General features: G+C 43.4%; 1 protein-coding gene across 11 annotated transcripts; it reads left to right on the forward strand.

The window, feature by feature from the left end:
* The first annotated feature begins 3,563 nt into the window (after window positions 1-3,563).
* LOC132401312 (zinc-binding protein A33-like) lies at window positions 3,564-25,002 on the forward strand. 11 transcript variants are annotated; one of them, XM_059983442.1, is made up of 9 exons: window positions 3,774-3,900; window positions 4,902-5,123; window positions 5,305-5,488; window positions 5,576-5,860; window positions 6,528-6,623; window positions 8,666-8,899; window positions 10,132-10,154; window positions 10,242-10,360; window positions 24,089-24,989. In XM_059983442.1, the coding sequence occupies exons 3-9, from the start codon at window positions 5,450-5,452 to the stop codon at window positions 24,640-24,642; spliced, it is 1,350 nt and encodes a 449-aa protein (XP_059839425.1). In that variant the 5' UTR covers window positions 3,774-3,900; window positions 4,902-5,123; window positions 5,305-5,449; the 3' UTR covers window positions 24,643-24,989. The 11 variants fall into 11 exon arrangements, with proteins under 11 accessions (XP_059839418.1, XP_059839421.1, XP_059839419.1 ...); XM_059983444.1 differs by lacking the exon at window positions 24,089-24,989 and adding exons at window positions 16,260-16,450; window positions 18,609-19,603 and having other exon boundaries at window positions 5,305-5,860; XM_059983435.1 differs by lacking the exon at window positions 3,774-3,900 and adding an exon at window positions 3,564-3,695 and having other exon boundaries at window positions 5,305-5,860; window positions 24,089-24,986.
* The last annotated feature ends 1,969 nt before the right edge of the window (window positions 25,003-26,971 follow it).

Genomic DNA, 26,971 nt, shown 5'->3' on the forward strand with positions numbered 1-26,971 from the left:
GACCACCTGCTATTTGTGCAAGTGAGGAGTGGGCAATTGTTCATCAGGTTGTGGTTTCTAAAGTTTATAGGAAAGATATTTTAGCCCATAGTAAGCATTTTAGGTGGCCATCTTGGTGTGAACAAAATTGTGAACAAGATTTTGAAGCAATTCTTCTGGGCCAGTTTGAGGAAAGATGTGACATTTTGCAGGACTTGTCATACTTGTCAAATTGTGGGTAAACCTAATTGGGTCACTCCAGTGGCCCCACTACAGACTAACCCTGCATTTGGTGAAAACTTTTCCACAGCTATTGTGGATTGTGTTGGCCCATTGCTAAAGACTAAAGATGGCCATCAGTATTTGCTAACCATCATGTGCATATCCAATACCTCTCAGAAATATAAAAACCAAAACTGTGTTGAAGTTTTTTACTTTATTTGGTTTGCCTAAAGAAATTCAGTCTGATCAAGGAAGTAATTTTATGTCAGGATTATTTCAGTAGGTAGTTTATGAATTGGGAGCCAAACAAATTAAGTTGTCTGCATACCATCCAGAATCACAAGGGACCTTAGAAAGATTTCATTCTACCCTCAAAACCATGATTAAGACATTCTATACTGAAAATGAGAAAGATTGTGATTAAGGGGTACACTTGCTTTTATACACAGTGAAAGAGTCAATACAGGAATCGCCAGGTTTTAGCCCTTTTGAACTTGTATTTGGCCATAGGGTTTGAAGACCTTTGACCCTGTTAAATGAACAGTGGATTAATGAGGACATGCATGTTAATTTGTTAGACTGTGTTTTGAAATTCAAGGACAGATTGAAAAGAGCTTGTGACTTAGCAAGACAAAACTTAAAGGTTTCTCAAGACAAAGTGAAATGCTTGTATAATAAAAAGGCGCATGTGAGAAAATTCCAGGTGGGAGATAAAGCTCTTGTGTTGTTGCCAGTCCAAACAAACCCACTACAAGCCAGATACCATGGACCCGATGAAATAGTGTCTAAAGTTAATGATGTAAATTTTGTTGTCAAAACACCAGATACGCGGAAGCCAACACAGCTGGTACATGTAAACATGTTGAAACCATATTTTGAAAAGCAAACAACAGTTGTGCCTGTCAGTGTGAATAACAATGAGTCTGGTAACCCTGGAAACGATCTCATTGACCCACCTAAGGCTTATCATAAACATTTTTTCAGCTAGATTAACAAACTGGAGTATTTTGAATTTGATTAATAAGAAATTGAGCCATTTACAGCCACAGCAGTGATTGGAGATGAAACAGAATACAATCTCAAATCCAAACATTTTAAAGTTGAAAATGAAGCTGATCAATAAGCCGCACAGACATAATCAAGAACAGATCCAATTAAACAAATATAAATGGTCAACAAAGATTTTCATGTTGCACACAAGAATACCCACATAGATGCCTGAGGAGATTCAATGTTCCTTTATATTTCTCAATTATTTTACTGATCCAGTGCTTCCATGTCAGCTTATTATCCATCCACGTGCCTGGAAATCTTACTACTGACACTTCCTCAAGAGTTTTATCATATTATTTCAAATCAAGTGCAGGTCGATTTATCGTGTTTGTAAAACACGCAACGTGTTTTGAGCGACTCAAAAGTTCAAATCCTCCTCTATTTGCCCACTGTTCCACTGTATTGCAAATTGTTTCCTATTTACAGTAAAATTGAAATTACTACCTCTAATCTATACAGCTACTTCATCTGCATCTGGTGATTTACCCACCCCAGTACCTATCTCAGAGAAAATGTCATTAATCATATTATTGAATAATGAAGGGTAACAAATACTGCCTTGTGGGGTCACTTTCTCTATCTCATAGAAACACAAACATAACTTGCCCACCCGTACCTGCAGAGTCCGTCCAAATAAAAACCTCAGAAAAATTATACCGTCTCCCCTCACTCCTAATTTCCATAATTTAATCAAAAGTCCTTCATTCATTGACATATTTCCCTGAAGTCGCACTCAGCGTTTCAGAAGCAGCTTCGTCCCCTCTGCCATCAGATTTCTAAATGGACAATAAATCCATGAACACTTTCTCAGTATTTTCCCTCTCGTTCTGCACTTTTTTTTAAATTTAATTTTATACATACCGTAATTTACAGTTTTTATTACTATGTACTGCAAAGTCACAAATTTCACCACAAATGCAGATGATACTAAACCTGATTCTGATACACAAACACACACAGCTGGGATCAGACATACAACACTTCCAAATCCCTCCCTTTGTGACACCCTGCTTGCTCCGTGGTCCCCGGTATGAGGCTCAAACTGTTGCAACACCTGCCCTTTAAATTCATGGCTGAGGCTGTGTTGTGTCTGTTCACTGTTTGAGTTTGATATTAAATGAAGAGCATTGAATGGGAAGGAAGGCTTGAATACAAGAATGAAGATCCCCTCTGAAGGGGTATGAGGTCCTGGTGAGAGTGTACATAGAACACTGTGCACAGGACTGGTCTCCCTCCCAGAGTCAGTCTGTGGGATAAAGGGAATGAAGAGAAAGTTTGCCAGATTCACTGGGGGGGAGGGGGGAGTAGTGTTCTCAGGGAGATTACACTAACCGGGCCTGTCTCAAAATTAGAGAAATAAGAGGTGGTCTGACAGACACATTCTCACAGGGTAGAGGCAGGGATTATGTTTCCCCTGGCTGGGGTGTAGAATCAGGAATTTCAGACTCAAAATCAGAGCTCAGCAGGACTGAGATGAGGAGAAACTTCCTCATTCAGATTGCAGTGAGTCTTTGGAATTTTGAGTCTTTGAAATTCAAAGGGTAAATTTACATGCTGGGAACGCTGCAAGAAAGTGGCGCTGAGGTCAAAGATCAGGCATGTTCTGTGTGAAAGGCACAAAGGGCCAAATGGCCTGCTGCTGTTTCTTACTTTCTGAAGTACGTTTACCTTTGCGCCTGGTTTTCCTTTGGCCTTCAGCTTGTCCGATTGCGCAGGGGAGCGGTGAGAGCACCTGAGTTCCATCGGCAGCCGCTGTGGGCCAGCTCCCGTATCCCAGTAGCAGGAGACAGGTCTGGGAGGCAATTCCAGAAAACAGGTCCCGATCCAAGGCGGGAAAGGCCAGGCACCCTCTGTGAGGCTGAAACATCTCACGGAATCCCCGCCAGTCTCTTCACCTCTGCCATGGGAGGGATTCAAGGCCCCGCCGGTGCTGCAGCCTTTACCCGAGGTGCAGTTCTCAGCAGATCCATTCGCTCTCGATTCCAATCTTCGGTCCTCTCCGAACGCTCAGCGTCCTGCCCGCCGTCACGCCTCAGCCAATGGGAGCAAGATTGGCTGTGAGAGTGTCTGTGGACGGGATGCTGTCGGGAGCTGGAGCTGTCAGTCTCAGTTCGTTCTCAGAATCAAAGGAAGTTACCCGAGGCTCAAAGTTCAAAGTAAATTTGAATTATTAGATTACAGATAAAACGGTAGGTCCAACCCGAGAAGCATTTTCCTGCCGACAGACTCAGAAAATCTATAGAACAGTAAGTATAACAGGATCAATGAAAGATCAGCCAGAGTGCAGAAGACAACAAACTGTGCAAATGCAGATATAAATAAATATCGATAGATATCGAGACATGAAATAACTGCAGCGGCTGCTGATGGATCTCTGGAGCTCTCACCGCTCCTCTGTGCAATCTGACAGGCTGAAGGCCAAGGGAGAACAAGGCGCAAAGGTAAATTCGTGTTTTAGAAAATAAGAAACAGGAGCCAGCGTGGCGATTAGGCCTCTTGAACCTGTTTTGCCATTCACTCAGAAAATACTGACCTTTCACCTCAGCGCCACTTTCCTTCTACGTTCGCAACACCGCTGAGCCCCCAAATATTTCTGCTCAATTTAGAAAACTTGTGGAGAAAATTCCAAAGATTCACTGCACTCTGGTGAGTAAAACTCTCCTCATCTCCGTCCTGCTGAGCTGAACTCGGATTTTGACTCTGTGACCCTCTGGTTCCACACCCCAGCGGGATGAAACATCAGTCCTGCTCCAATCCTGTCGACATCCTGTGAGATTGTATCTGTCTCTTATCCCTCTGATTCTGAGACAGGCCCAATGCGATCTGTCACAGTCAAACTACCTCCAATGTCACTAATTTTGATACAGGCCCAGTATGTTGATTGGTTGTGGGAGCATCTCAATGAATGGCAAGTGAGTGCAGTTATCCTATGCTGTTCAAGAGCCTAATGGTTGATGGTTAGTAACTGTTCCTGAACCTGGTGCTGCGAGTCCTGAGGCTCTTGTGCCTTCTACCTGATTTCAGCAGCGAGAGAAGGGCTTGGCCAGGGTGGTGAGCATCCCTGATCATGGATGCTGCTCTACTCCGACAGTGTTTACTGCAGATGTGCTCAGTGGTTGGGAGGGCTTTACCCGTGATGTACAGGGCCGAGTCAAGTATCTTGTGTAGGCTCATCAGGAGGGCGATGAACTACTTTGATCATTGTGCCAAAACTTACCTGTCTGGCAGCAAGAAGGGCCTCCCAGTCTGATCCTCGCTGCATGCCCGGAGATCACTCCCACAGCACGCTGGCCCGAGATTACCGCAGTGGAGACCTGACGGTCACTCACGTCTTTGCGGACTGTGGGCTGGCGAAGATATGTGCAGAAAGATGCAAGGGCCTGTGCCACTGCAGCTGCATGACAGAAGGCTCACTGATCTTCGGGCAAAGACATTGCACGGTTTATCCTTGTGAATATTTTATGGTGAATTAAGTTTATTTTGATCCACTTCTGGGCTCTGTCTAGAGCTGTGGAAATTGGCCTTCAATTGGACCTGGGACAGAAATGGGTAAAGTCAGGAATTTTCTTCAGGACTTCACAAAACAAAATAATGTTTTCCACCCTATGATGTGGAATTTCCAGTCCTGTGCTTTTTTTTTCCTGCAGGGGACTTCCAGGGGAAGGTCCTTCCAATTGCAGGGTTGAGGCCTTTGGAGATTCAGTTGATGTTTCTGTCGCAAACAGGAGGAAATCAGCAGATGCTGGAAATTCAAACAACAAACACAAAATGCTGCTGGAACACAGCAGGCCAGGCAGCATCTCTAAGGAGAAGCACTGTCGATGTTTCGGGCCGAGACCCTTCGTCAGGACTAACTGAAAAGAAAGATAGTAAGAGATTTGAAAGTAGTGGGGGGAGGGGGAAATGCGAAATGATAGTAGATCAGAGGGGGTGTGATGAAGCTAAGAGCTGGAAAGGTGATTGGGGAAAGTGATACAGAACTGAAGAAGGGAAAGGATCATGGGAAGGGAGATGATTGACCATGATAATGTGTTTCTGATCCCACCCTAGTGTGGAAACCGCCGCGATATTTTCCCCACTGACTCAGGCAGCGACATTACATTCCCCGAGTCTGCAGCGCGTCTAGTGGACAATCGCGGTACTGCAGTTCCCCAAAGGTGAAAGCATTCTGAATCAGGAAGTGTTGGGAGTTAACATGGCTTCGAAAGGACCGGTCGAGAGTTTAACCGAGGAGGTAATTTGTCCCATCTGCCTCGATTTCTTCGCCGATCCGGTGTCACTGGAGTGCGGACACAACTTCTGTCGCTTTTGTATTACACAGTGTTGGGAAAGGGAGGAGAAAAACTCCTGCCCGGAATGCAGAGAGGTGTTTGCTGACCGCAACCTCAGGGCCAATCGGGCCTTAGCAAATCTTACAGAAAAAGTTCGAAAACTAAACCCAATTATGAAAGGGAAGGAAAGTAAACATCACTGCGAGGAACATGAGGAAGAACTGAAGCTGTTTTGTGAAACGGACAAGACACTGATCTGTCTGATCTGTAGAGATGCGCGGGAACACAGAGAGCACCGCTTCATGCCGATTAAAGAAGCTGTTCAAATCTACACGGTAAAACTAACCCGAACTTGATATTCACCCCATCCTTCCTTGTCCTGTTCTACTTAGCACAGGAGGCTCCGTAACCAACATATTATTCTCTGCACTTTCGCCGTTTCCATCAGGATTCTACCAGCAAGCACAGCTTTCCAGCCCATAGCCCACCCAACCTCCTCGCCACAACTATCTATAGGGATCTAACTCCCTTATGCACTCCCTCCTACCCACTGATCTACCTCCTGATACTGATACCTGTAAGCGGGACAAGTGCTACACCTCCTACCTCGTCACTATTCAGGAGCCCAAACAGTCCAAATTCCTCCTGTTTCTTCCATGGTCGATTGCCCTCTCGTATGAAAATCCTCCTTCAACTCTTCACCTCTTCCACCTGTCCCCTGTCAGCTTTTTACTTATTCGTCTCCACAACGTTCCCCTCACGTTGTCTCACCCGCCACCTGCCAGCTGGTTCTCATCCCCAACATTTTTATTCTGACTTCTGTCCCATTCCTTCCCAGTCCTAATGAAGGCTCTCATCCCGAAACACCGACTGTTTATTTCCCTCGCACAGAAGCTGCCTGATTAACTGAGTTCCTCCAGCAATTTGTGTGATAATCTGGTTTGTTAACCTGTTCCTTTTGATGCATCTTTGTTTCTATTTCCTTCGCTCTCTGACTCCCAGGATCAGCTAAAATCTTCCTTAGACTCTCTGACAAAAAAGAGTTCAGACTTCCAGGAAAAGGAGCAGCAACAGAAAGAGAAGATTTCCAGAGTTCGGGTGAGGTTTCCCAAGCAGAATTTCTAATATTAGAACAATAGAACCATAGAACATTACAGCACAGAAACAGGCCTTTTGTCCCTTCTTTGCTGTGCTGAACCATTTTTCTGCCCAGTCCCACTGACTTGCACTTGGCCCATAACCCTCCATACACCCCTTATCCATGTACTTGTCTAAGTTATTCTTAAATGTTAAAAGTGAGCCTGCATTTATCACTTCATCTGGCAGCTCATTCCACACTCCCACCACTCTCTGTGTGAAAAAGCCCCCCATGTTCCCCTTAAACTTTTCCCCCTTCACCCTTAACCCATGTCCTCTTTTTTTCTCCCTTAGCCTCAGTTGATAAAGCCTGCTTGCATTCACTCTATCTATACCCATCATAATTTATATATCTCTATAAAGTCTCCCTTAATTCTTCTACACTCCAGGGAATGAAGTCCTATTTATCCTTTTTCTGTAACTCAGTTTCTCAACTCCCTGCAACATCCTTGTAAACCTTCTCTGCACTCTTTCAACCTTATTAATATCCTTGTGATAAAGGATATCATGGCATCCTCTACTGTCAAGATGAAGCCACGCTCAGGTTAGAGAAACAACACCTTATATACCGGCTGGGTAGCCTCCAGCCTGATGGCATGAACATTGACATCTCTAACTTCCATTAATGCCCATGCTCCCCTTCCTGCCCCATCCCTGATATATTTAGTTCCCCTCCTCCTTTTTTTCTCTCTTTCTGCCTATCACTCTGCCTGTTCTCCATCTCCCTCTGGTGCTCCCCTCCCCCTTACTTTCCCCTAGGCCTCCTGTCCCATGTCCTTTCCCTTCTCCAGCTCTGTATCCCTTTTGCCAATCATCTTTCTAGCTCTCAACTTCACCCCACCCCTTCCGGTCTTCAGCTATCATTTCGCATTTTCCCGTCCCCCTCCTACTTTCAAATCTCTTACTATCTTTCCTTTTTGTGTGTGCTGATTAATATCCTTTCTGCAATTTGGAGACCAAAACTGCACACAATACACCAAATTAGGCCTCATCAATGCTTTAGACAACCTCACCATAACATTCCAACTGTTCTACTCAGGACTTCAATTAATAAAGGCCAATGTACCAAAAGCTCTCTTTACTACCCTATTTACCCGTGACGCCACATTTAGGGAATTTTGTATGTGTATTCCTAGATCCCTCTGTTCTACTGCACTCCTCCGTGCCCTGCCATTTACCTTGTATGTCCTACCTTGTTTTTTTCCTTCCAAAGTGCAATACCTCACACTTGTCTGTATTAAACTCCATCTGCCATCTTTCAGCCCATCTTTCCAGCTGGTCCAGATGCCTCTGCAAACTTTGAAAACCTTCCTCACTGTCTACTACACCTCCAATCTTTGTATCATCAGCAAATTTGCTGATCCAATTTCCCACTTTATCATCCAGATCATTGATATAGATGACAAATAACAATGGACCCAGCACAGATCCCTGTGGCAAACCACTAGCCACAGACGTCCACTCAGAGAAGCAATCCTCCACTAGAACTCTCTGGCTTCTCCCATTGAGCCAATATCTAATCCAATTTACTACCTCACCATGTATACCTAGCGACTGAATCTTCCTAACCAACCTTCCATGGAGGACCTTGTCAAAGGCCTAACCTCCCATGCGGGACCTTGTCATTACTTTATAATTTTGCTCCCTTTAATGCAGAATAGCAGAGTACCGCAGCACCAGGTACTTGGGATCGGTGCTGATCTCTGGTGCTGTCTGTGTGGAGTTTGCATGTTCTCCCTGTGACCACGACAGTTTTAGACACATCCCAAGGACATGCTGGATGAATGGTTAATTACAATTAACCCTGTGAAGGTCGGGGAGGGTGTATGTGAATCAGGTGGGGTCAATGAAAGAGAATAAGTTCCAGGAAAATGTGGGGGAATGGGGTTGACCGAAATGCTGTCAGAATTAGCATGGACTAATGGACCGAATGGTTACCTCATTGTCAGAAGGAAATACAACACAGCAATACAGTAAATTAATTTTCATCTGTCATTTGACAGGAACAGTCACACAGCCTTCAGTCCCACATCACATCCCAGTTTGCGGAACTGCGACAGATTGTTGCTGAGAAAGAGCAGAGCTTACTCAGGGATCTCAGGGAAGAAGAGGAGAAGATTCTGAATCTAATGGAGAGACATCTTCGAGAGATTCAAGAGAATATAAGGATTATTCAGGAGGAAATCACAAAGTTAAAGGAACAGATGTTTCAAAAAGACAGTGTGATATTTCTCAAGGTGAGGGATTAAATTCAAATTTGTTCTTGTCAAAGGGCAATAAAGGGTCATTGCTGGCGACCTCACACAGTTTGTTATACTTGCATGACGCACCCTTCAATCACTCCAATAATAACGTTCCAAAATGTTGAAGATTTGTAACCGATTCTTCATTAGCAACATACAATCTTGAAGCAATGGAACTTAAGCATAATCAATCGTAAATTAAGCTGCATTGAAGCGGTCAAGAAAAGTTATGAGATCGTCTGTACCCAGCTCAAAACTGCCCAGAACGAAACACGAATATGAAACATTTTCCCTTTGCTTTTACCTGGTAACTAGTTACCAGGATAAACACGCAACACAGAATACAATGCAGACAGAAAACAGATGTATTGCTCCTACACACAACATTTACAAATGGCAGTAAACTGTTTTCACCAGACAATTAATGGAACTATTCAGGGTTGTTGTTGTCCTAAAACTGGACTTCCACAACTTCTGTACATCCCAGGACAGAATCCAAACTTCTCTGAAATGGTTTACTCTGATCAAAATACAGAGCTGCTCATTGTATCCTTAGTTTCCTGTTAAATATCCTCTAAAACTCCCTTTAACAGCCAGTTTCAGTCACAGGCTGTGAGTGTGTTTGGTGCGGTGGGTGTGAGGGTTTCTCTGTCATCACTGAGAACAAAGAATGTGACCCACATATCAGACTATTCCTCTATATCTAGATTTGGAAATCAAATTAGGGAACCTTTCACTGTGTCTTCACTTTTTCAGTTAAGTTTCACACAGGATTATATCCCATTCTGCATCATAAATAGGCCATTCGGTCTATCATCCCCTGTTTCACAGGCCTCCTCCCACCTACTCATCACACCCAGCAACAGTGCCCTGAACTCCATGATCCCTCATGTGTTTATCCAGTTTCCCCATTACATTCAATTTCTGCTGTTCCACTTCAACCACTCCTGTGGCAATGAGTTCCACATCCTCTTCTCTAAACTTCTTATGGGATTTATTATCAAATCCATCTGCAATTTCTCCCCATAAATAGAGGTTCTTACTCCACCTTCACACAATCAAATCCATCACTGATCTTAAATTCCACCATCTTATCACCCTGATGTCGTATCCAGATGAAAATGCCTTGTAGTGATTTCAACACCTTGTAAGGATTTGGATAAAATTCAGATGTGGCAGTAAATCCAAGTCTCAGCCTAATCAGATTTGTCTTTTATTTATTTCAGGAGGAAGCTTGTCGGAACAGGAGGTAGGATATGTTCTTTACTGAAACCCTATATGGATTTGTATAATCGTTCAAATTTGCAATTTATAACCAGCAGTTTAATATTTACAGGATTAATGACAATATCCAGGAATTGTCAATGACAGATGAGGCCAAACCGTTTGAAAAATTCGATCACCCCTATTTGTTGAACACAGTCCTGAGAGAAACAGTTCATCTCATTAATCGAGGTAAAAACTTAGAGTTTCTTTTCTCCTTGTTCAGCTTATTTTAATTTGAAGCAAAGATTGACTGTAATACTGGACTGAATGGGAACTGAAGTTTATTCCACATCAACCCCACCGACTGGGAGGGATCACTGTCACATGGTCAGCTGGAGATGTCAGACCCCTGAACACACCAGCACTGGTCCACAATACAACCAATACACAGGATTGTTAGATGAACCACTGTGTCCCGATCCCAGGCACACTGCACTAACACGCCAAGGCATGATTTTGAAATCTACCACAGGAGCTGGGAAATCAATACTGTCTTGATGATATTGTGGGGAATAAAAGCGGATATTAGTGTGGTAACCGGGATTGTCAGAAAAATACACAAATCCTTTGTGCACTGTAAGTGCAGACTCTGATTGACACAGGTCTTCCCACTTCAGGATCGGCAGCTCTCACTATTGTTAGAGGCAGAAGAGGGGGGCAGATGTGAACAGAACACCCGAATGGTATGTTGCTTCTTCGGTGCTCGGGACAGGGTTGTCCTGGCCGACAGCATTTTAGAGAAGGGTGTGGGAACAGTCAGTTATCCTAGTACATATTGGTACCAATAACAGGAAGTAAAAACAAATAGGTCCTGAAAATGGAATTTAGGGAGCTTGGTAGAAAGCTGAGAAGCAGTACCTTGAGGGTCATAATTTCTGGATGGCTGCCTGTGCCAAGCACCAGAGAGGGTAGAAAAGGGATCATTTGGCAGATTAATGCATGGCTGAGATGCTGTGCAGGGGGCAGGGCTTCAGGATCTTAGATCATTGGGATCTCTTCTGGGGGAGCCATGACCTATTCAAAAGTGATGGGTTGCACCTGAACCCGAGGGCGACCAGTATTCTCAAAGAAAAGTTTGATGGAGCTGTTGGGGAAGGTTTAAGCTAATTTGGCGGAGGGGTGGAACCATATTGAACGGACTCTGGTTAGGACTGATGGTAAAAGCCAAAAATAGCCGTGCAATTGGACTGTCAGATAGGGCGGACAGATGCGAGGACAAAATTGCAGACAGCAGGGTGAGTATCAGTGCATTAGGGATGCAGAGTCAAAAAGGGTAGTCTCCCGTGACTATTATAACATTGTCCTTTTGACATGCCTTTTCTACTTCTGGTTGTTAACTCTGGTCCACATCCCAGCTACTTTTGGGAGGCCTGTATATAACTGCAATCGGGGCCCTTTTTTTTACCTTTGCAGTTTCTAAACAACCCACAAAAATTCAACACATCTTTCCATTGATTTACCATCAGAGCCAAACCACCCCCTCTGCCTACCTTCCTATACCACTAATGTTGTGTAACTTTGGACATTCGGCTCCCAACTTCAACCATCCTTCAGCCACAATTCAGTAATGGCCACAACATAGTTCCCAACAATCTGTAACAGTGCAACTCGATCATCCACCTTATTTCTTGTATTTGCTACTTTGAGCACCTTCTCCGTTGCAATAGTAACTTCACTCACTTCTTTTCCCTTGCATCTTTCAACATCTGTCACAGTGCTAGTGTCTTCCACAGTGAAGACTGATGTGAATTACTCATTTAGTTCATCAGCCTGTCATAGGGGGACAGGAGGCTGGACCCAAATGCAGGATACAGGCACTGAAGTACTAGGGGCAGGACAGGAACAACTAAATGATAGACAAGATGTGGTGACGGTGGTGTGCGAGAGGGACGTGACGTTCAAGGTGATTCTTGGGTTCTGGGAGAATCTTAGAGTTCAGGCAAAGAGGATCCCAAAGTTCAAACAAGGCAGGATCCCGGAGTTCATGCAGGGTCTATGAGTTCACGGGGCAGGCCGCATAACTCCTGGGCAGGGCCCGGACCTCCCAGGCAGGAACACGGGGGCCTGGGCAGGTCACAGGTCACCTGGGTAGGTAGCAGGGCACAACCCATTGGCAGCGAAGGATAGGTAGGGCAGAGACCTCTGGATGGGCCACATAACTCCTAGACAGGGCCCAGACCTCCCAGGCAGGGACACGGGGGCCTGAGCAGGTCACAGGGCACCTGGGTAGGTTGTGGGGCAAAACCCTTTGGCAGCAAGGGATGGAAAGGGGCAGAGTCCTCTGGGCAGGCCGCATAACTCCGAGGCAGGGCCCGGACCTCCCAGGCAGGGACACAGGTGCCTGAGCAGGTCGCGTGCAGGGCACAACCCATCGGCAGCGAGGGATGGAAAGGGGCAGAGTCACCTGCCAGGCAACAGCAGTCCAGCCAGGCTTGCCCAATGGAGGCAAGGGATAGGAAGGGAACTAGGTCCAGGGTGACTGCCAGACTTACTCAAAGAACTCATCTTTAACAAGGCAGGGCAACCAGAGGAACAGGATAGGCAGGAAAACCTCCCAACTCTACTCAGTCCCAGAGCCCCTATATACACCACCAGCCGATGGGCATCAGGTGCGCCTCCTTGAGCCCCAACAAGCCATGATGATCCACAGATGTGACTAATTGGGCTCAAGGGCGAAAGGAGTCCGGAGTCCATGGACTGGATCAAGACCCGGAATGCGGGTTCCGGACCGGACCATAACACAGCCATCTCTTTGTCCCCTGTTGTTATATGTTGTTACGTACCCCATAACTCTAACCAGCAGAGAAAGAAGTATCTGTTGGAGTCTGGTGGTACTATTTTCAACAGTGTTTATTGGTAAAATACATAAATCAATATCAATAATGCAAATATATAGATAATACACATTAGCAATACTAAACCTAAAAGTGTCGGTATAATAATAATCAATAATAAACAAGCTCAATCGATGTCTAGGGGATAATGAATTGTCATTTATAAGTGTAAAGTTCAGTTCGGTTCGTACGTGCTGAGGTGGATGTTGGTTGTTGTGTTGTAATTGTTGGAGAGAGAGAGAGCAAGCAGTAACAGCTACAGGCAGGCAAACCTTCCTTTACGTTCTTGATCAGTCGTTTAGTTGTGGCCATTCAGGTATGACCCCTCTGTCCTTCAGCTAGACCGTTCTTCTGTGGTGGACTCGTCACTCTGGCATGAGTGGACACACACACAAGCCCCCATCGGCCCTGCTATAACACTGTGAGTTAAACTGACCGATCCTTTTTTCGGTCTCCGATGCCCCACACCTTCACGTGGGTTCAAACACTCAAGCAGTGCTCAATAGTGTGTCTCCTGGTGTGTCTGAGGGGTGTCTCCCCAGACCTCACTTTTATCCCTACTCATGGGGTCTTAGTCGTCAATCAATTTTGAACGACTTGGTCCATCAAATCAGCCCACTCCAGCTGTCCACTGAGGAATTGTAATGAACAGAATGGTACAAGATAAACAACCCTCTCAGAGGTCATAAGTCCTTCAGAAGTCATAATATGGTGAATCAACAAGTCTCTCTCCCCTGCTTTATCTCTCTCTTATCTGTAGCAGATGTTCCAATACCAGCATATTTTCTCTTACATCTCTCTCTCTCTCCTTAGCAGCATAGCAGCAGTAACGGTTTGTAATTCTCCCAGGGGGGATCATGGGCAACTCTGCACCCTTCTGCCCATCAGAGCTGTTCACCCTTCGTAACAATTTCCGGCCTTATTTTGTCGTGGGTGTTAAGTAGTTAAACCATTTTTTCCAGTATGAATCAAATTGTTTCAACTTATGATGCTGTTATCTTCTCCATTTTGTAAATGTCCATTGTAATTTCCATCTATGCATTTAAAGATGGGGTCTCCTGTGATAAACATTTCTTGGAAAGTCTTTTTACCAGTCACCAGCAGTATATTCATTAAATATTTATCTCGTTGCTCCTCATCTAAGAAAAGATGTACTGGCATTGGAGAGGATTCAGAGGAGGTTCACAAGAATGATTCTGGGAATAAAAGGTTTATCTTGAGGTATATACCCAAAATATAAGGTCTTACATTTTAAGGGTATTTTACATTTAAAGGTGTCTTGTAGGGCATTGTGTATCCCACTCCAAAAGTCTTTGATAATAGGGCATTCCCAGAAAATATGATAATGGTTTGCATTTTGATTTTCACATTTTTTCCAGCAAACAGGGAGGTTATTATCACAATGGGATTTCTGAGAGGGTGTAATAAAATACCTTATCAAGTTTTTCCACCCAAACTCCCTCCATTTCTGTGATTTGGTACACTTCCATTGATACCTCCATATTATTGTCCATTCTTCCTCAGATATAATTATTCCTCCTTCCTTCTTCCATTTGGTTTTAATATATCAAGTCGAATGTGTTTTAAGATTTGACATACCCTTATACACGCTTGAAATGATTCTACTGCCGTTATCTGAAACATATGCTTTTCTAAAGAGCATTATCAAACATATACTTGCCTTGGCTACATTTTTAACCGTCCAATTAACATACCATTGCATCTATAAATGCCGATAAAAGTCTTGTTTTTCTAATAAGTGTTTTTCATTAAGCATTTCACAACTGAACAATGTTCTTTCTTTCATTATATTGCTAAGAACTGCTATTCCTTAGCTGTCCAGTCCTAAAATCCAGCATCTAGTTTATTCGGCGGAAAATCCGAGTCATGTGCACACCATTTAAGAATTGCAATATCTCCCTCCAGTTCATATTCTTTTATAATAGTTTTCCACATCTTAAGAGTCCATTTCACCCATGGGCTATCAACAGTATTTATGTAACTTTGTGGGTTGTTATCAACCAAAATTGCCTGTACGGGGATGGAAAGTATCCTCTCCTCAATTCTATTTCTGAATGCACAAAGTGTCAGAAATAAGGCGGATGAGCTTGAAGCCCAGGTGCAAATGGGTAACTATGATGTGGTTGGGATAACGGAGACATGGCTACAGGGAGATCAGACCTGGGAAATGAATGTACAAGGGTATACGTGCTATCGTAGGGACAGAAATGTGGGCAGAGGGGTTGGGGTGGCCCTTTTGGTGAGGAATGAGATTCAGTCCTTTGCAAGGGGGGACATAGGGTCAGGAAAAGTAGAGTCTGTGTGGATAGAACTGAGGAACAGTAAGGGCAAAAGGACCCAAATGAGTGTTGTCTACAGGCCACCAAACAGTGGCATGGATATTGGGTGCAAGTTGAATAGGGAGTTAACATTGGCATGTGGCAAAGGTAATTTCGCAGTAGTTATGGGAGATTTCAACATGCAGGTGAACTGGGAGAATCAGGTTGGTGCTGAACCACAGGTTAGGGAGTTTGTAGAGTGCCTACGGGATGCATTCTTGGAACAGCTTGTACGAGAGCCGACCAGGGACAAGACTATTCTGGATCTAGTGTTATGTAATGAACAGGATTTGATAAGCGATCTTGCAGGACAGGAGCCATTAGGAGGTCATGATCATAATGTGATAAGCTTTTACCTGCAATTTGAGAAGAATAAGGGCAGATCGGAGGTGTCAGTGTTGCAGATGAACAGGGGAAACTATGGAGCCATGAGGGAGGAGCTGGCCAAAGTTGACTGGACGGATATCCTAGCAGAAAAGACAGTGGAACACCAATGGCAGGTATTCTTGGGAATAATGCACAAGGTGCAAAATCAGTTCATCCCCCGGGGAAGGAAGGATTCAAAGGGGGGAAAGGGGCCACAGTGGTTGACAAAGGAAGTCAGAGTTTGCGTAGCATTTAAAAGAAGGAAGTATGACAGAGCTAAGGTGAGTGTCAGATGATTGGGAAGTTTTTAAGGAACAACGGAATTTAACTAAAAAGGCAATACGGGGAGAAGAAAATGAGGTACGAACGCAAGCTAGCCAGGAATATAAAGGAAGATAACAAAAGCTTTTTTTAGGTATGTGAAGAGAAAGAAGATAGTTAAGAACAATGTTGGGCCCTTGAAGAATGAATTGAGTGAAATTGTTATGGGAAACAGAGAAATGGCAGAAGAATTTAATGAGTACTTTAGATCTGTTTTCACTAAGGAAGACACAAGCAATCTCCCAGATGTATGGATTGGCCAAGGACATATGGTAACAGAGGAAATGAAACAGATTGACATTCGGAAGGGAACGGTGATGAGAAGACTGATGGGACTGAAGGCTGACAAATCCCCAGGTCCAGATGGTCTGCACCCTAATGTACTAAAGGAGGTGGCCCTGGAAATTGCGGATGCATTGGTAATCATTTTCCATTGTTCCTTAGATTCAGGATCAGTTCCTGAGGATTGGAGAATGGCTAATGTTATCCCACTTTTTAAGAAAGGAGGGAGGGAGAAAACAGAGAACTATCGACCTGTCAGCCTGACATCGGTGGTGGGAAAGATGCTAGAGTCCATTATTAAGGATGAAATAGTGGCATATCTAGATAGCAGTAATAGGATTGGGCCGAGCCAGCATGGATTTACCAAAGGTAAATCATGCTTGACTAATCTGTTGGAGATTTTCGAGGAGATCCAGTGGATGTAGTGTACCTCGATTTTCAGAAGGCATTTGATAAGGTCCCACATAGAAGATTGGTGGGTAAAATCAAAGCTCAGGGAATCGGAGGGAAGGTATTAACATGGATAGAAAACTGGTTGGCAGGTAGAAAGCAAAGGGTAGTGGTGAATGGGTGTTTCTCGGAATGGCAGGTGGTGACTAGTGTGGTGCCACAGGGCTCGGTATTGGGACCACAGCTGTTTACCATTTACGTTAATGATTTGGATGAAGGCATAGAAAATAACATCAGCAAATTTGCTGATGATACTAAGCTGGGTGGCAGTGTGACATGTGATGAGGATGTTAGGAGAATTCAGGGTGACTTGGATAGGCTGGGTGAGTGGGCAGATACTTGGCAGATGGCGTTTAATGTGAATAAGTGTGAGGTTATCCACTTTGGGAGTAAGAACAGGACGGCAGATTATTATCTGAATGGTGTAGAGTTGGGTAAGGGAGAAATACAAAGAGATCTCGGAGTCCTTGTTCATCAGTCACTGAAGGTGAATGAGCAAGGGCAGAAGGCAGTGAAGAAGGCTAATGGAATGTTGACCTTTGTTACAAAGGGAATTGAGCACAAGAGCAAGGAAATCGTCTTGCTCTTACTCAAAAAGTAAGACTAATCCTACCCCCATGTCAGCTGAAGAACACTCCATATAAAAAGGATATATATAAAAGAATCACCCCAACTTTAAAAATTAAAATCGCTATAATAAAAACCATATTTCTAAGTATAGTTAGTTGTAAAAAGAATAAAAATATAATCACTAAAAAAAACCTTATAAATCAGGCTCTGGCCCAGACAAAACAAAAAAATATTTAAGCTAAGATAAGCGATGCATTGTACGGAAGAAACGCGAAAAATATAAACATAACGCTGGAATTGAGGAGATTGAGAGGGGATCTGATTGAAACGTTTAAGATAATTAAAGGATTTGATAGGATTGAGGCAGGAAATATGTTCCAGATGTTGGGAGAGTCCAGTACCAGAGGGCATGGATTCAGAATAAGAGGTCAGTTATTTAAAACAGAGTTGAGGAAGAGCTTCTTCTCCCAGAGAGTTGTGGAGGTGTGGAATGCACTGCCTCGGAAGACGGTGGAGGCCAATTCTCTGGATGCTTTCAAGAAGGAGCTGGATAGATATCTGATGGATAGGGGAATCAAGGGATATGGGGACAAGGCAGGGACTGGGTATTGATAGTGAATGATCAGCCATGATCTCAGAATGGCAGTGCAGACTCGAGGGGCCGAATGGTCTACTTCTGCACCTATTGTCTATTGTCTATAATGCCATCTTAAGCAAAACCAAAAATCTTTTCCAAAAAACCACCATCTTAATCAAGGAAAAATTCACCTTCAAAGAATTAAAAATATACCTTCGAAGGAACAAAGTTAGTAGACAAATATTTAGTTAAATGATTAAAGTGTATAAGGCAAAACAATTAATATGACGCAAACACACTTTAACTTAAGTACAAAGTGTAGGATGAACCTACACCAATAAACAGATTTTAATTCTGGTTTAAGAGATCGAGAACCATCTTACACGAACAGAATCATTCATTTATTAGAGACTGGTGTCTGTAGCAGTAGGGAAGTTCTCCTCCAGATATTTTCTCGCTTCTGAAGTTGAAATGAAAACCTGTTGTGGAGCATTCGACGGAGATATTCGAAGCTTCGCAGGGTATAGAAGCGCAGGTTTCAGATTTTTCTCATAACATTCAGCCATCAACGGTTTAAAAAGAAGCCTTCTTTTTAAAAGGTCTGGACTAAAATCTTAGATCATGCGGAAGCAAAAATCTTTGAATTTAATCATTCCTGCTCGATGAGAAGCTCTTATAAGTTGTTCTTTGTCATGTAGATAATGGAACCGGACAATTACCACTGAAGGTTTGTCTGTAACACTCGGTGATCGACGCCGAATTCTATGTGCCCGATCCAATAAAGGGGGGGTTATTCGGGAAAATCGTCGGAAACGCTTCTTTTAAAAGTTGAGCAAAATATTTCGAAGAGTCATCTTTTTCTATGCCGTCTGGAAGACCAAGTATACGTAAGTTCTGTCTTCTGGACCGATTCTCAAAATCGTCACTCTTGGCTTTAAGGGCTTCCATCAGCTTAATGGTCGAAATTAAATCCTGTTGCAGTTTTCCAATAGTCAAATCTCGCTTCCGAGCATCTTCTTGCAGAGACGCAATAAGAGCTTGTTGCTGTTTAATTACTAAATCCGTCTTAACCATGTACTCTTGAAAAGCCTTTATATCTTCTTTAAAAAATTGTTGTAGTTCAGCAAATTTTTTATCCAAAACCTCCATAAACAATTCAAAAGTTAATTGAGTTTGTTGTGTCGGAGCCTGCTTTTTTCCGTTACCGTTCGGATTACGTCCGGGATCTCGTCCCTTAGACCTGAGAGACATTTCTGTTTGCATATCTTCAAAAGTTCACAACAAACTCTTGGCAGTAAACCCAAAAAAAAATGAATAAAGAAACTTTTGGTATAGGTAAAAATAAGCTGAATAAGGGTGATCAAAAGTTAAAAAAAGTAAAGGTTATGGAGCGAATCCAAAACAGTACTCACTCCATGAGCGTCTCCAGCTGACCGAGAAGACCTTCTTTCTTTTAACAGGATGATTCAATCCCTTTACAATCCAGCTCACAAATTTCAATGGACTAACCATTATCAATTGTTAAGACGTAAATGGCAGTAGGCATATATAAGATCAAACATTGCAATAACAGTTTGGAAGCAAAAATATAAACATAAATCAATAAAATCAGGACACAGACATGTCCTGGATAACAAGGAAAAACAAAAAAAAATAGATAATGTTGGTACTGGAGAATCCACCCCACCATCTCAACCCAAAACTAGATGGCTATCCAAAAAAGCAGCTAGCTCTACAGAAAACAGGACACCCCAAAAACCAACGTCCAGTTCTGTAACATTAACATATGCTCCGTGTAAGTAATATAGCAGATACTAACTAATTTATGTACTACAAATCAAAATTACAAATAGGAACAACTTCATCAGAAAGAGTATAAAACTTAATACAAAATAGTAATCAAGAACTAATCTACCCGCGAGAAACTGAAAAATTGGGGAAAAAAGGGTAAAATGGGGAAAAGGGGGGAAATGCTATATTTAAAGAGAGTACATATCAGCCATTTTAAAAAAAGGCAGGTCTTATACAGTAAATTGACAGGTGGACCTTCAATTAAAAAACTCTAAGCTTCCCAAATAAATTACGACCAGTTGTAGTACTCTATAGTTAAAGTTATTCAAAAGTAAACTAAATTACGCAAATGAAATCTAAGACCACAGGAAAACATTAATTTAAACAATCTATTTAAGAAAATCACACCGTCCAAGGAGAGACCAACTAAAACCCTTAGGTTCTCAATAGTTAAGGACTAAATTATTCAAATAGAGTCTGAGTTCGCAAAGAAGACTTTAATTCAAGAAATACTCATCAGCCATTTTAGAAAGTCAAACCAGGTCCAAGGAAGTCAAGATGGCTGGAAGATTTCCAACAAACATCTCAGCCTCTCTAACTGACTTAAACCACTTATATTCTCCAGTCGTAAGCGTAATTCGAAGATCGCAGGATTGCGAAGGGAAGGTTTAAGTCCACGATTAAAGAGCTCTCTCATAACGCCTTTGAACTCGGCACGCACCTTCAGAACCTAGCGATCATAGTCTTCCAAGATACGAATGGTATTATTTCGGAAAGTTGGTGTGCCCCTTCGGCGTGCCTCCATAAGCAAACAATTTTTTACCTGATAACGATGGAAACACAGGATAACTGGTCGTGCTCTGGAACCCAAAACAGCTTGAGGGACATAACTTCTGTGAGCTCCTTCTAGCTCAGGTGGAGTCGGGAGAAATTCTTTCCCGAAAATCTCTCAGAGAAAAGGAGAGAAAAATTCAATGGGGGAACCCGTTTCAGTGGCCTCTGGCAAACCAAGAACTTGCAGATTGCAACGCAATCATTCGAGATCCACCATTTTGGAAATAATTTTGCTGTTTTGCTTCGATAAGTTGGAACAGAGAGTTTCCAAATGCTGAACGCGGCGTTTTAAATCTTCAGAGGTTAGGTCGATGCGAGATAAATGTTCGGCTTGATCATCCACTCTGGCGTTAATCTGATCCAAATTTGACTCCAGCTGACTGACAGAGGCTCTAAATTCAGTCTTGATATCAGTTAGAATGTCTTGTTGATTCTGTTCCAAGATAGAGAGGATCTCGGCAGACAGAGACGTGGGAGTTTCTTTTTTCCCGGATTTAGAATTTTTTGTAGCCATTGTAAGATAGATGTAATCGCAGGCAGATAAGAAAAGAAACAGATAGAATAATGAACTAAGGTTTAAAAAGGGAGACACATAGTGCGAAGGTAAGGAATGTAACGGAGCAAAAGTTTGAAGCGACTAAACAATCACCATCTTACCAGAAGTCATCGGCAGAGAATTCCACAGATTCACCACTCTCTGTGTGAAGAAGTTTTTCCTCATCTTGGTCTTAAGAGGCTTTCCCTTTATCCTTAAACTGTGACCCCTCATTCTGGACTTCCCCAACATTGGGATCAATCTTCCTGCATCTTGCCTGTCCAATCCCTTTAGAATTTTATACATTTCAATAAGATCCCCCCTCAATCTTCTAAATTCCAGCAAGTATAAGCCTAATCAATCCAGTCTTTCTTCATATGAAAGTCCTGCCATCCCAGGAATCAATCTGGTGAACCTTCTTTGTACTCCCTCTATGGGAAAAATGTCTTTCCTCAGATTAGGGGACAAAAACTGCACACAATACTCCAGGTGTGGTCTCTCCAAGGCCTTATACAACTGCAGTAGAACCTCCCTGCTTCTGTACTCGAATCCTCTTGCTATGAACGCCAACATACTATTCGCCTTTTTCACTGCCTGGTGTACCTGCATGCCCACTTTCAATGACTGGTGTACAAAGACATCCAGGTCTCTTTGCACCTCCCCTTTTCCTAATTGGGCCCCATTCAGATAATAATCTGTTTCCCTGCTCTTGTCACCAAAATGGATAACCACACATTTATCCACATTAAGTTGCATCTGCCATGAATTTACCCACTCACCCAACCTATCCAAGTCACCCTGCATTCTCTTAGCATCCTCCTCACAGCTACACTGCCACCCATCTTTGTGTCATCCGCAAACTTGGACATGCTGCATTTAATTCTCCCGTCTAAATCACTGATATATATTGCAAACAACTGGGGTCCCAGCACTGAAACTTGTGGTACCCCACTAGTCACAGCCTGCCATTCTGAAAAGGTCCCGTTTATTCCCACTCTTTGCTTCCTGTCTGCCAACCAATTCTCTATCCACATCAATACCATACCCCCAATACTATGCGCTTTAAGTTTGCACACTAATCTTCTGTGTGGGACCTTGTCAAAAGCCTTTTGAAAATCCAAATATACCACATCCACTGGTTCTCCCCTATCCACTCCACTAGCTAGGTCCTCAAAACATTCTATAATGTTCGTCAGACATGATTTTCCTTTCACAATATGAAACATAAGAAAATCTGAAAACGCTGTAATCGAAGCAACACAGGTCCTGTTGAAAGGTCACGGCCTTATCTCCCTGAAACCTATCTGGAAAGAGTTCATGTTGGGAGAATGTTTCATGTCGTGAGTGAGTCGAGAACCAGATGGTGCATCCTCCGACTAGAGGGTGTCCATTTATTACAGAAATGAGGAGGAATTCCTTTTGCCACAGGATAGTGAATCTGCCACAGGCTGCTGTGGAGGCCAAGTTATTGAGTATAATTAAAGCGGAGCAACAAACACAGAATGCTGGATGAACTCAGCAGGCCAGGAGACATATATAGAAAAGAGTAAACACTCAACAGTTCAGGCTGAGATGCCTTATCAGAACCTGTGTTGCTGCAAATTCTTCCCCTGCCCTAATGAGAGGCTGCGGGCGATGGGTTTGTGGGAAAGGGGACAAAGGGATCATCATCGCCATCTTTGTCCCCCTCCAGCTTCCCGTTACGTCGACACACACAGTTCACCCACAGGCTTTCCACCCCTTCCACACCTGATTCTGGTTCAATCTGCCATTCATCTCCCCTACTGGTTCCCATTATCATCTCCTGTACCGTCTCATACCTTCATCCTCCCCCACTTCACACTTCACACTCACACTCAATGTTAACATTGAATGAAGGGCCTGTTCCTGTGCTGTACTGTTCTATGTTCTCTGTTCCCTGTTTTGAAGAATGAAAGATCTCTGGGAAACACAACATTCTTTCAGGGCTCAACAGGCAGGAGACAGGGAGGATGTTTCCCCTGTGTGGGGTGTCAAGTACTCTGTGGAAGGGGTGGTAGGGGAGCCTCAGTCATTCAGTTCCTTTAATGTCACAGAGCCTTTGTCATACAGCATAGAAATGTGCCCTTCGACCCATCACCTCTGTGCTGTCCTATTTACCCATCTGCATTCATCCCATTGGTCGGAATTAGGTCAGCCTCCTTCTGTGCCTTGCCTGCTGATGTGTCTGTCCAAATGTCTCTTAAACATAGAGGACTGGAGGCCTGTGACCTGCAGAAGTCGGTGCTGGGGCCACGGTTGTTTATCATTCATATTAATGAGTTGGGTGATAATGTTGGTGACATAGTTAGTAGTTTTGTGGGTGACACTAAATTTCATGATATAATGGACAACGAAGAGAGTTATCTAAGTTTACAACGGACCTTTGATCCAATGTAGAAATGGGTGACAATGAGTGACAATGTTTTAAAGTACATCTTGTCTGGTATGTGGATAAGAGAGGTGGAAAGGAATAATGAGAAAATGGGGCAAGCTCATTAAAGCAAGTTAATCGGCATGAAGAGGATGGGCTGAAAAGTCTCTGACAGCCCCTGTTTAAATCCTTTCAGTATTTACTCACCCACTTCCCAGCTGAATCCACCCCTACACCACATCCGTTTCTAATGGCTATCCCTTAAACACAGAGCTATTTTTGATGAATGATGTTGACCTGAAACCTAGACAGCTCATCTCTCTCCACATATACCACCTGACCCTCAGGATCCCTGTAGCATTTTATGTGTGTCTGATCGGGAAAACTCAGCTCTCCATCCCTGAGGATAAACGTCAGGGAAAGACTGGTTGTCCATCAGCTGTAGTTGGGTAAAACCCGGGAAACAGTTGCTGTCAGCCACCAGACTGTGCCTGAGGCCCAGCATTCTTTCCACCCGTCCCAGGGACCGCATTGTCCAAGTCTCCCCCGATTCCCAGGCTCTGCTGCCCAACTCTCCCTACGATTCCTGGGGATTCCCTAATGCTCTACTTCTTCCCCCCGCCCAGTCTCCATCACCCTGGATGTGGAAACAGCTGATCCGTGGCTCGAGGTGTCTGAGGATCGGAAGAGTGTGAGATTGACCGAGACACCGAGGGATCTCCGTGACACTGGGAAGAGATTCACAAACCTGTCTTGTATGCTGGGGTCGGAGGGATTTACATCGGGAATACATTACTGGGAGGTGGAGGTGGCAGGGAATCGGGGCTGGTGGCTGGGAGTCGCCGCAGAGTCTGTGGAGAGGAAGAAATGGGTCATTCCGAGTCCGGAGACCGGATTCTGGGTCATCGAGTGGGTTAGTGGCGTGACCCAGTGGGATTCTAATGTGCACAGTGATCCCACCTCCCCTGAAACCCGTCTCCCTGTCAGTCCCATCCTCGGGAGGGTGGGAGTTTATCTCAGTTACGAGTCCGGGACAGTTTCTTTTTATAACGCGGAGACCAAGTCCCATGTCTACACCTTCACTGGGAATAAATTCACAGAGAAACTTTATCCTTTCTTCTGGACTTGGGATAGAAACCAGTGGCTGAGAATTTGCTCCGGTTCCACTCTGGGTCTGTGAACATGTCGGGTCCCAGGACCGGCGTCAGGAGTAAAGTCCCTGTAAATATAAATTTGCAGAGAGTGAAATAAACACGAGATGAAAATTATCGATCCATTCATTTTAACTCATTCACCACATCTGCAACAGAACAGAAACACCACTGATTCAGCAGCAGCTGCAGAATGGCGGGTCCTGAGCTCCCCCTAAAGTCCATCCGCAATGTGGACAGGTCAAGTGCGATGTACGGGTGATGCTGAACTGAAAAAAGAGAAGTCGGTAAATCTTGGGAAGACAATGAGACATAGGAGCAGAATTAGACCATTCAGCCCATTAACTCCACTGATTCCAAATTTCATTCAACCTCCAGCCTCCCACAGACTTGGCTTCCACCGCAGTCTGTGGCAGAGCATTCCACAGGTTCACTACTCTCTTGCTAAAAACATTCCTTCTTACCTCTGATCAAAAAGATCTCCCCTCAATTTTGAGTTTGTGCCTTCTAGTCTTGATACCCTCACCACATGAAACAACCTCTCCACATCCACCCTATCTAGTCCTTTAACACTCAGTAGGTTTCAATGAGATCCCCCTTCCTTTCTGAGATATGGGACCCAAAACGTTGACAAATCTCCAAGTACAGCCCGACTTCTGTCTTATAAAGGCTCAGCATTATCTCCTTGCTTAAAAAGGCCCGATTTATTCCTACTCGTTGCCTCCTGCCTGGCAGCCATTCCTCTATCCATGCCAGTATCTTTCCCATAAGGCAGAGGATTTTATCTGCTCAGCAGCCTTGTATGGTATCTTATCAAAGACCGCCTGAAAATCCAAGGAAAGTCCTGTTTTATATTAGTAGCAAGTTTGCCCTCATATTTCATTTTTACCATTCCTATCGCTTTTTTTTCGTTCCCTTTTGTTGGATTTTAAAAGCTTCCCAATAATCCAACATCCCACTTACTCTTTACCTTATATGCCATTTATTTTGGTTTTCCCCAGTCCTTAACTTCTCTTGTCAGCCACAGATGCTTACACCTTTCATTTGACACATGTCTGTCCTGTGCCTTGTAAACCTTTCCCAGATACTTTAGCCACCTCTGTTCAGCTGTCATCCCCGCAGTATCTGCCTCAAATTCACCTGGGCAAGCTCCTCTCTCATGCCTCTGTAATTCCCTTTATTTCATTGCGAGACCGTTACATGTGACTTAGGCTTCTCACTCTCAAATTGCAGTATGAATTCAATTATATTATGATCACCCTAAGGCTTCCTTTGCTTTAAGATCTCGAATAAGATTAGTTTTATTACATAACACCCCTTTTAAGATGACCTTTCCCCACGTTGGCCCAAACACAAGCTGCTCTAAAAAGCTGTCTCGTGGGCAGTCAACAAATTCCCTCTCTTGATCCGACACCAACATGATTTTCCCAATCCTCTTGCATATTGAAGTCGTCTGATACGATTGTGACCTTATTACATGTTCCAGCACAATGCTGTGAATTAACTTAAAGTCACTCCCATAACTTAATGAAGTTTTTATCTGAAAACTATCTAGCCCCAAAGATTGTAATAAAGCCTGCATTTGATTTCTTTCAACCTTATATGCTTCACACTGAAATAGTATGTGTGTAATAGTTTGTGAAATGTGTGCAGGATAGTTTTTTGCAACAATACATAGAAGTACCGACTAGAGATGGGGCAGTGTTGGATCTCCTGTTAGGGAATGCGATAGGTCAGCTGACAGATGTATGTGTTGGGGAGCACTTCGGGTCCAGTGATCACAATAGCATTAGCTTCAATATAATAATGGAGAAGGACAGGACAGGACCTAAAGTTGAGATTTTTGATTGGAGAAAGGCTAACTTTGAGGAGATGCGAAGGGATTTAGAGAGAGTGGATTGGGTCAAGTTGTTTTATGGGAAGGATGAGGTCGTTTAAGGGTGAAATTATGAGGGTACAGAATCTTTATGTTCCTGTTAGGTTGAAAGGAAAGGTTAAAGGTTTGAAAGCACCATGGTTTTCAAGGGATATTAGAAATTTGGTTCGGAAAAAGAGGGATGTCTACAATAGATATAGGCAGCATGGAGTAAAGGAATTGCTCGACGAATATAAAGAATGTAAAAGGAGTCTTAAGAAAGAGATTAGAAAAGCTAAAAGAAGATACGAGGTTGGTTTGGCAAATAAGGTGAAAGTAAATCCGAAAGGTTTCTACAGTTATATTAAAAGCAAGAGGATAGTGAGGGATAAAATTGGCCCCTTAGAGAATCAGAGTGGTCAGCTAAGTGTGGAGCCGAGGGAGATGGGAGAGATTTTGAATGATTTCTTCTCTTTGGTACTCACTAAGGAGAAGGATATTGA

The sequence above is a fragment of the Hypanus sabinus genome, chromosome 10 (genome assembly GCF_030144855.1).
Source record: "Hypanus sabinus isolate sHypSab1 chromosome 10, sHypSab1.hap1, whole genome shotgun sequence".
Classification (NCBI taxonomy): Eukaryota; Metazoa; Chordata; class Chondrichthyes; order Myliobatiformes; family Dasyatidae; genus Hypanus; species Hypanus sabinus.

What these genes read in the sequence shown, in the direction of transcription:
- LOC132401312 (XM_059983435.1), top strand. Translation starts at nt 5,450, where the DNA reads ATGGCTTCGAAAGGACCGGTCGAGAGTTTAACCGAGGAGGTAATTTGT. An exon ending in AGAAGATTTCCAGAGTTCGG is followed by an intron (nt 6,624 to 8,665) that starts GTGAGGTTTCCC and finishes GTCATTTGACAG; the next exon opens with GAACAGTCACACAGCCTTCA. An exon ending in GAAGCTTGTCGGAACAGGAG is followed by an intron (nt 10,155 to 10,241) that starts GTAGGATATGTT and finishes TAATATTTACAG; the next exon opens with GATTAATGACAATATCCAGG.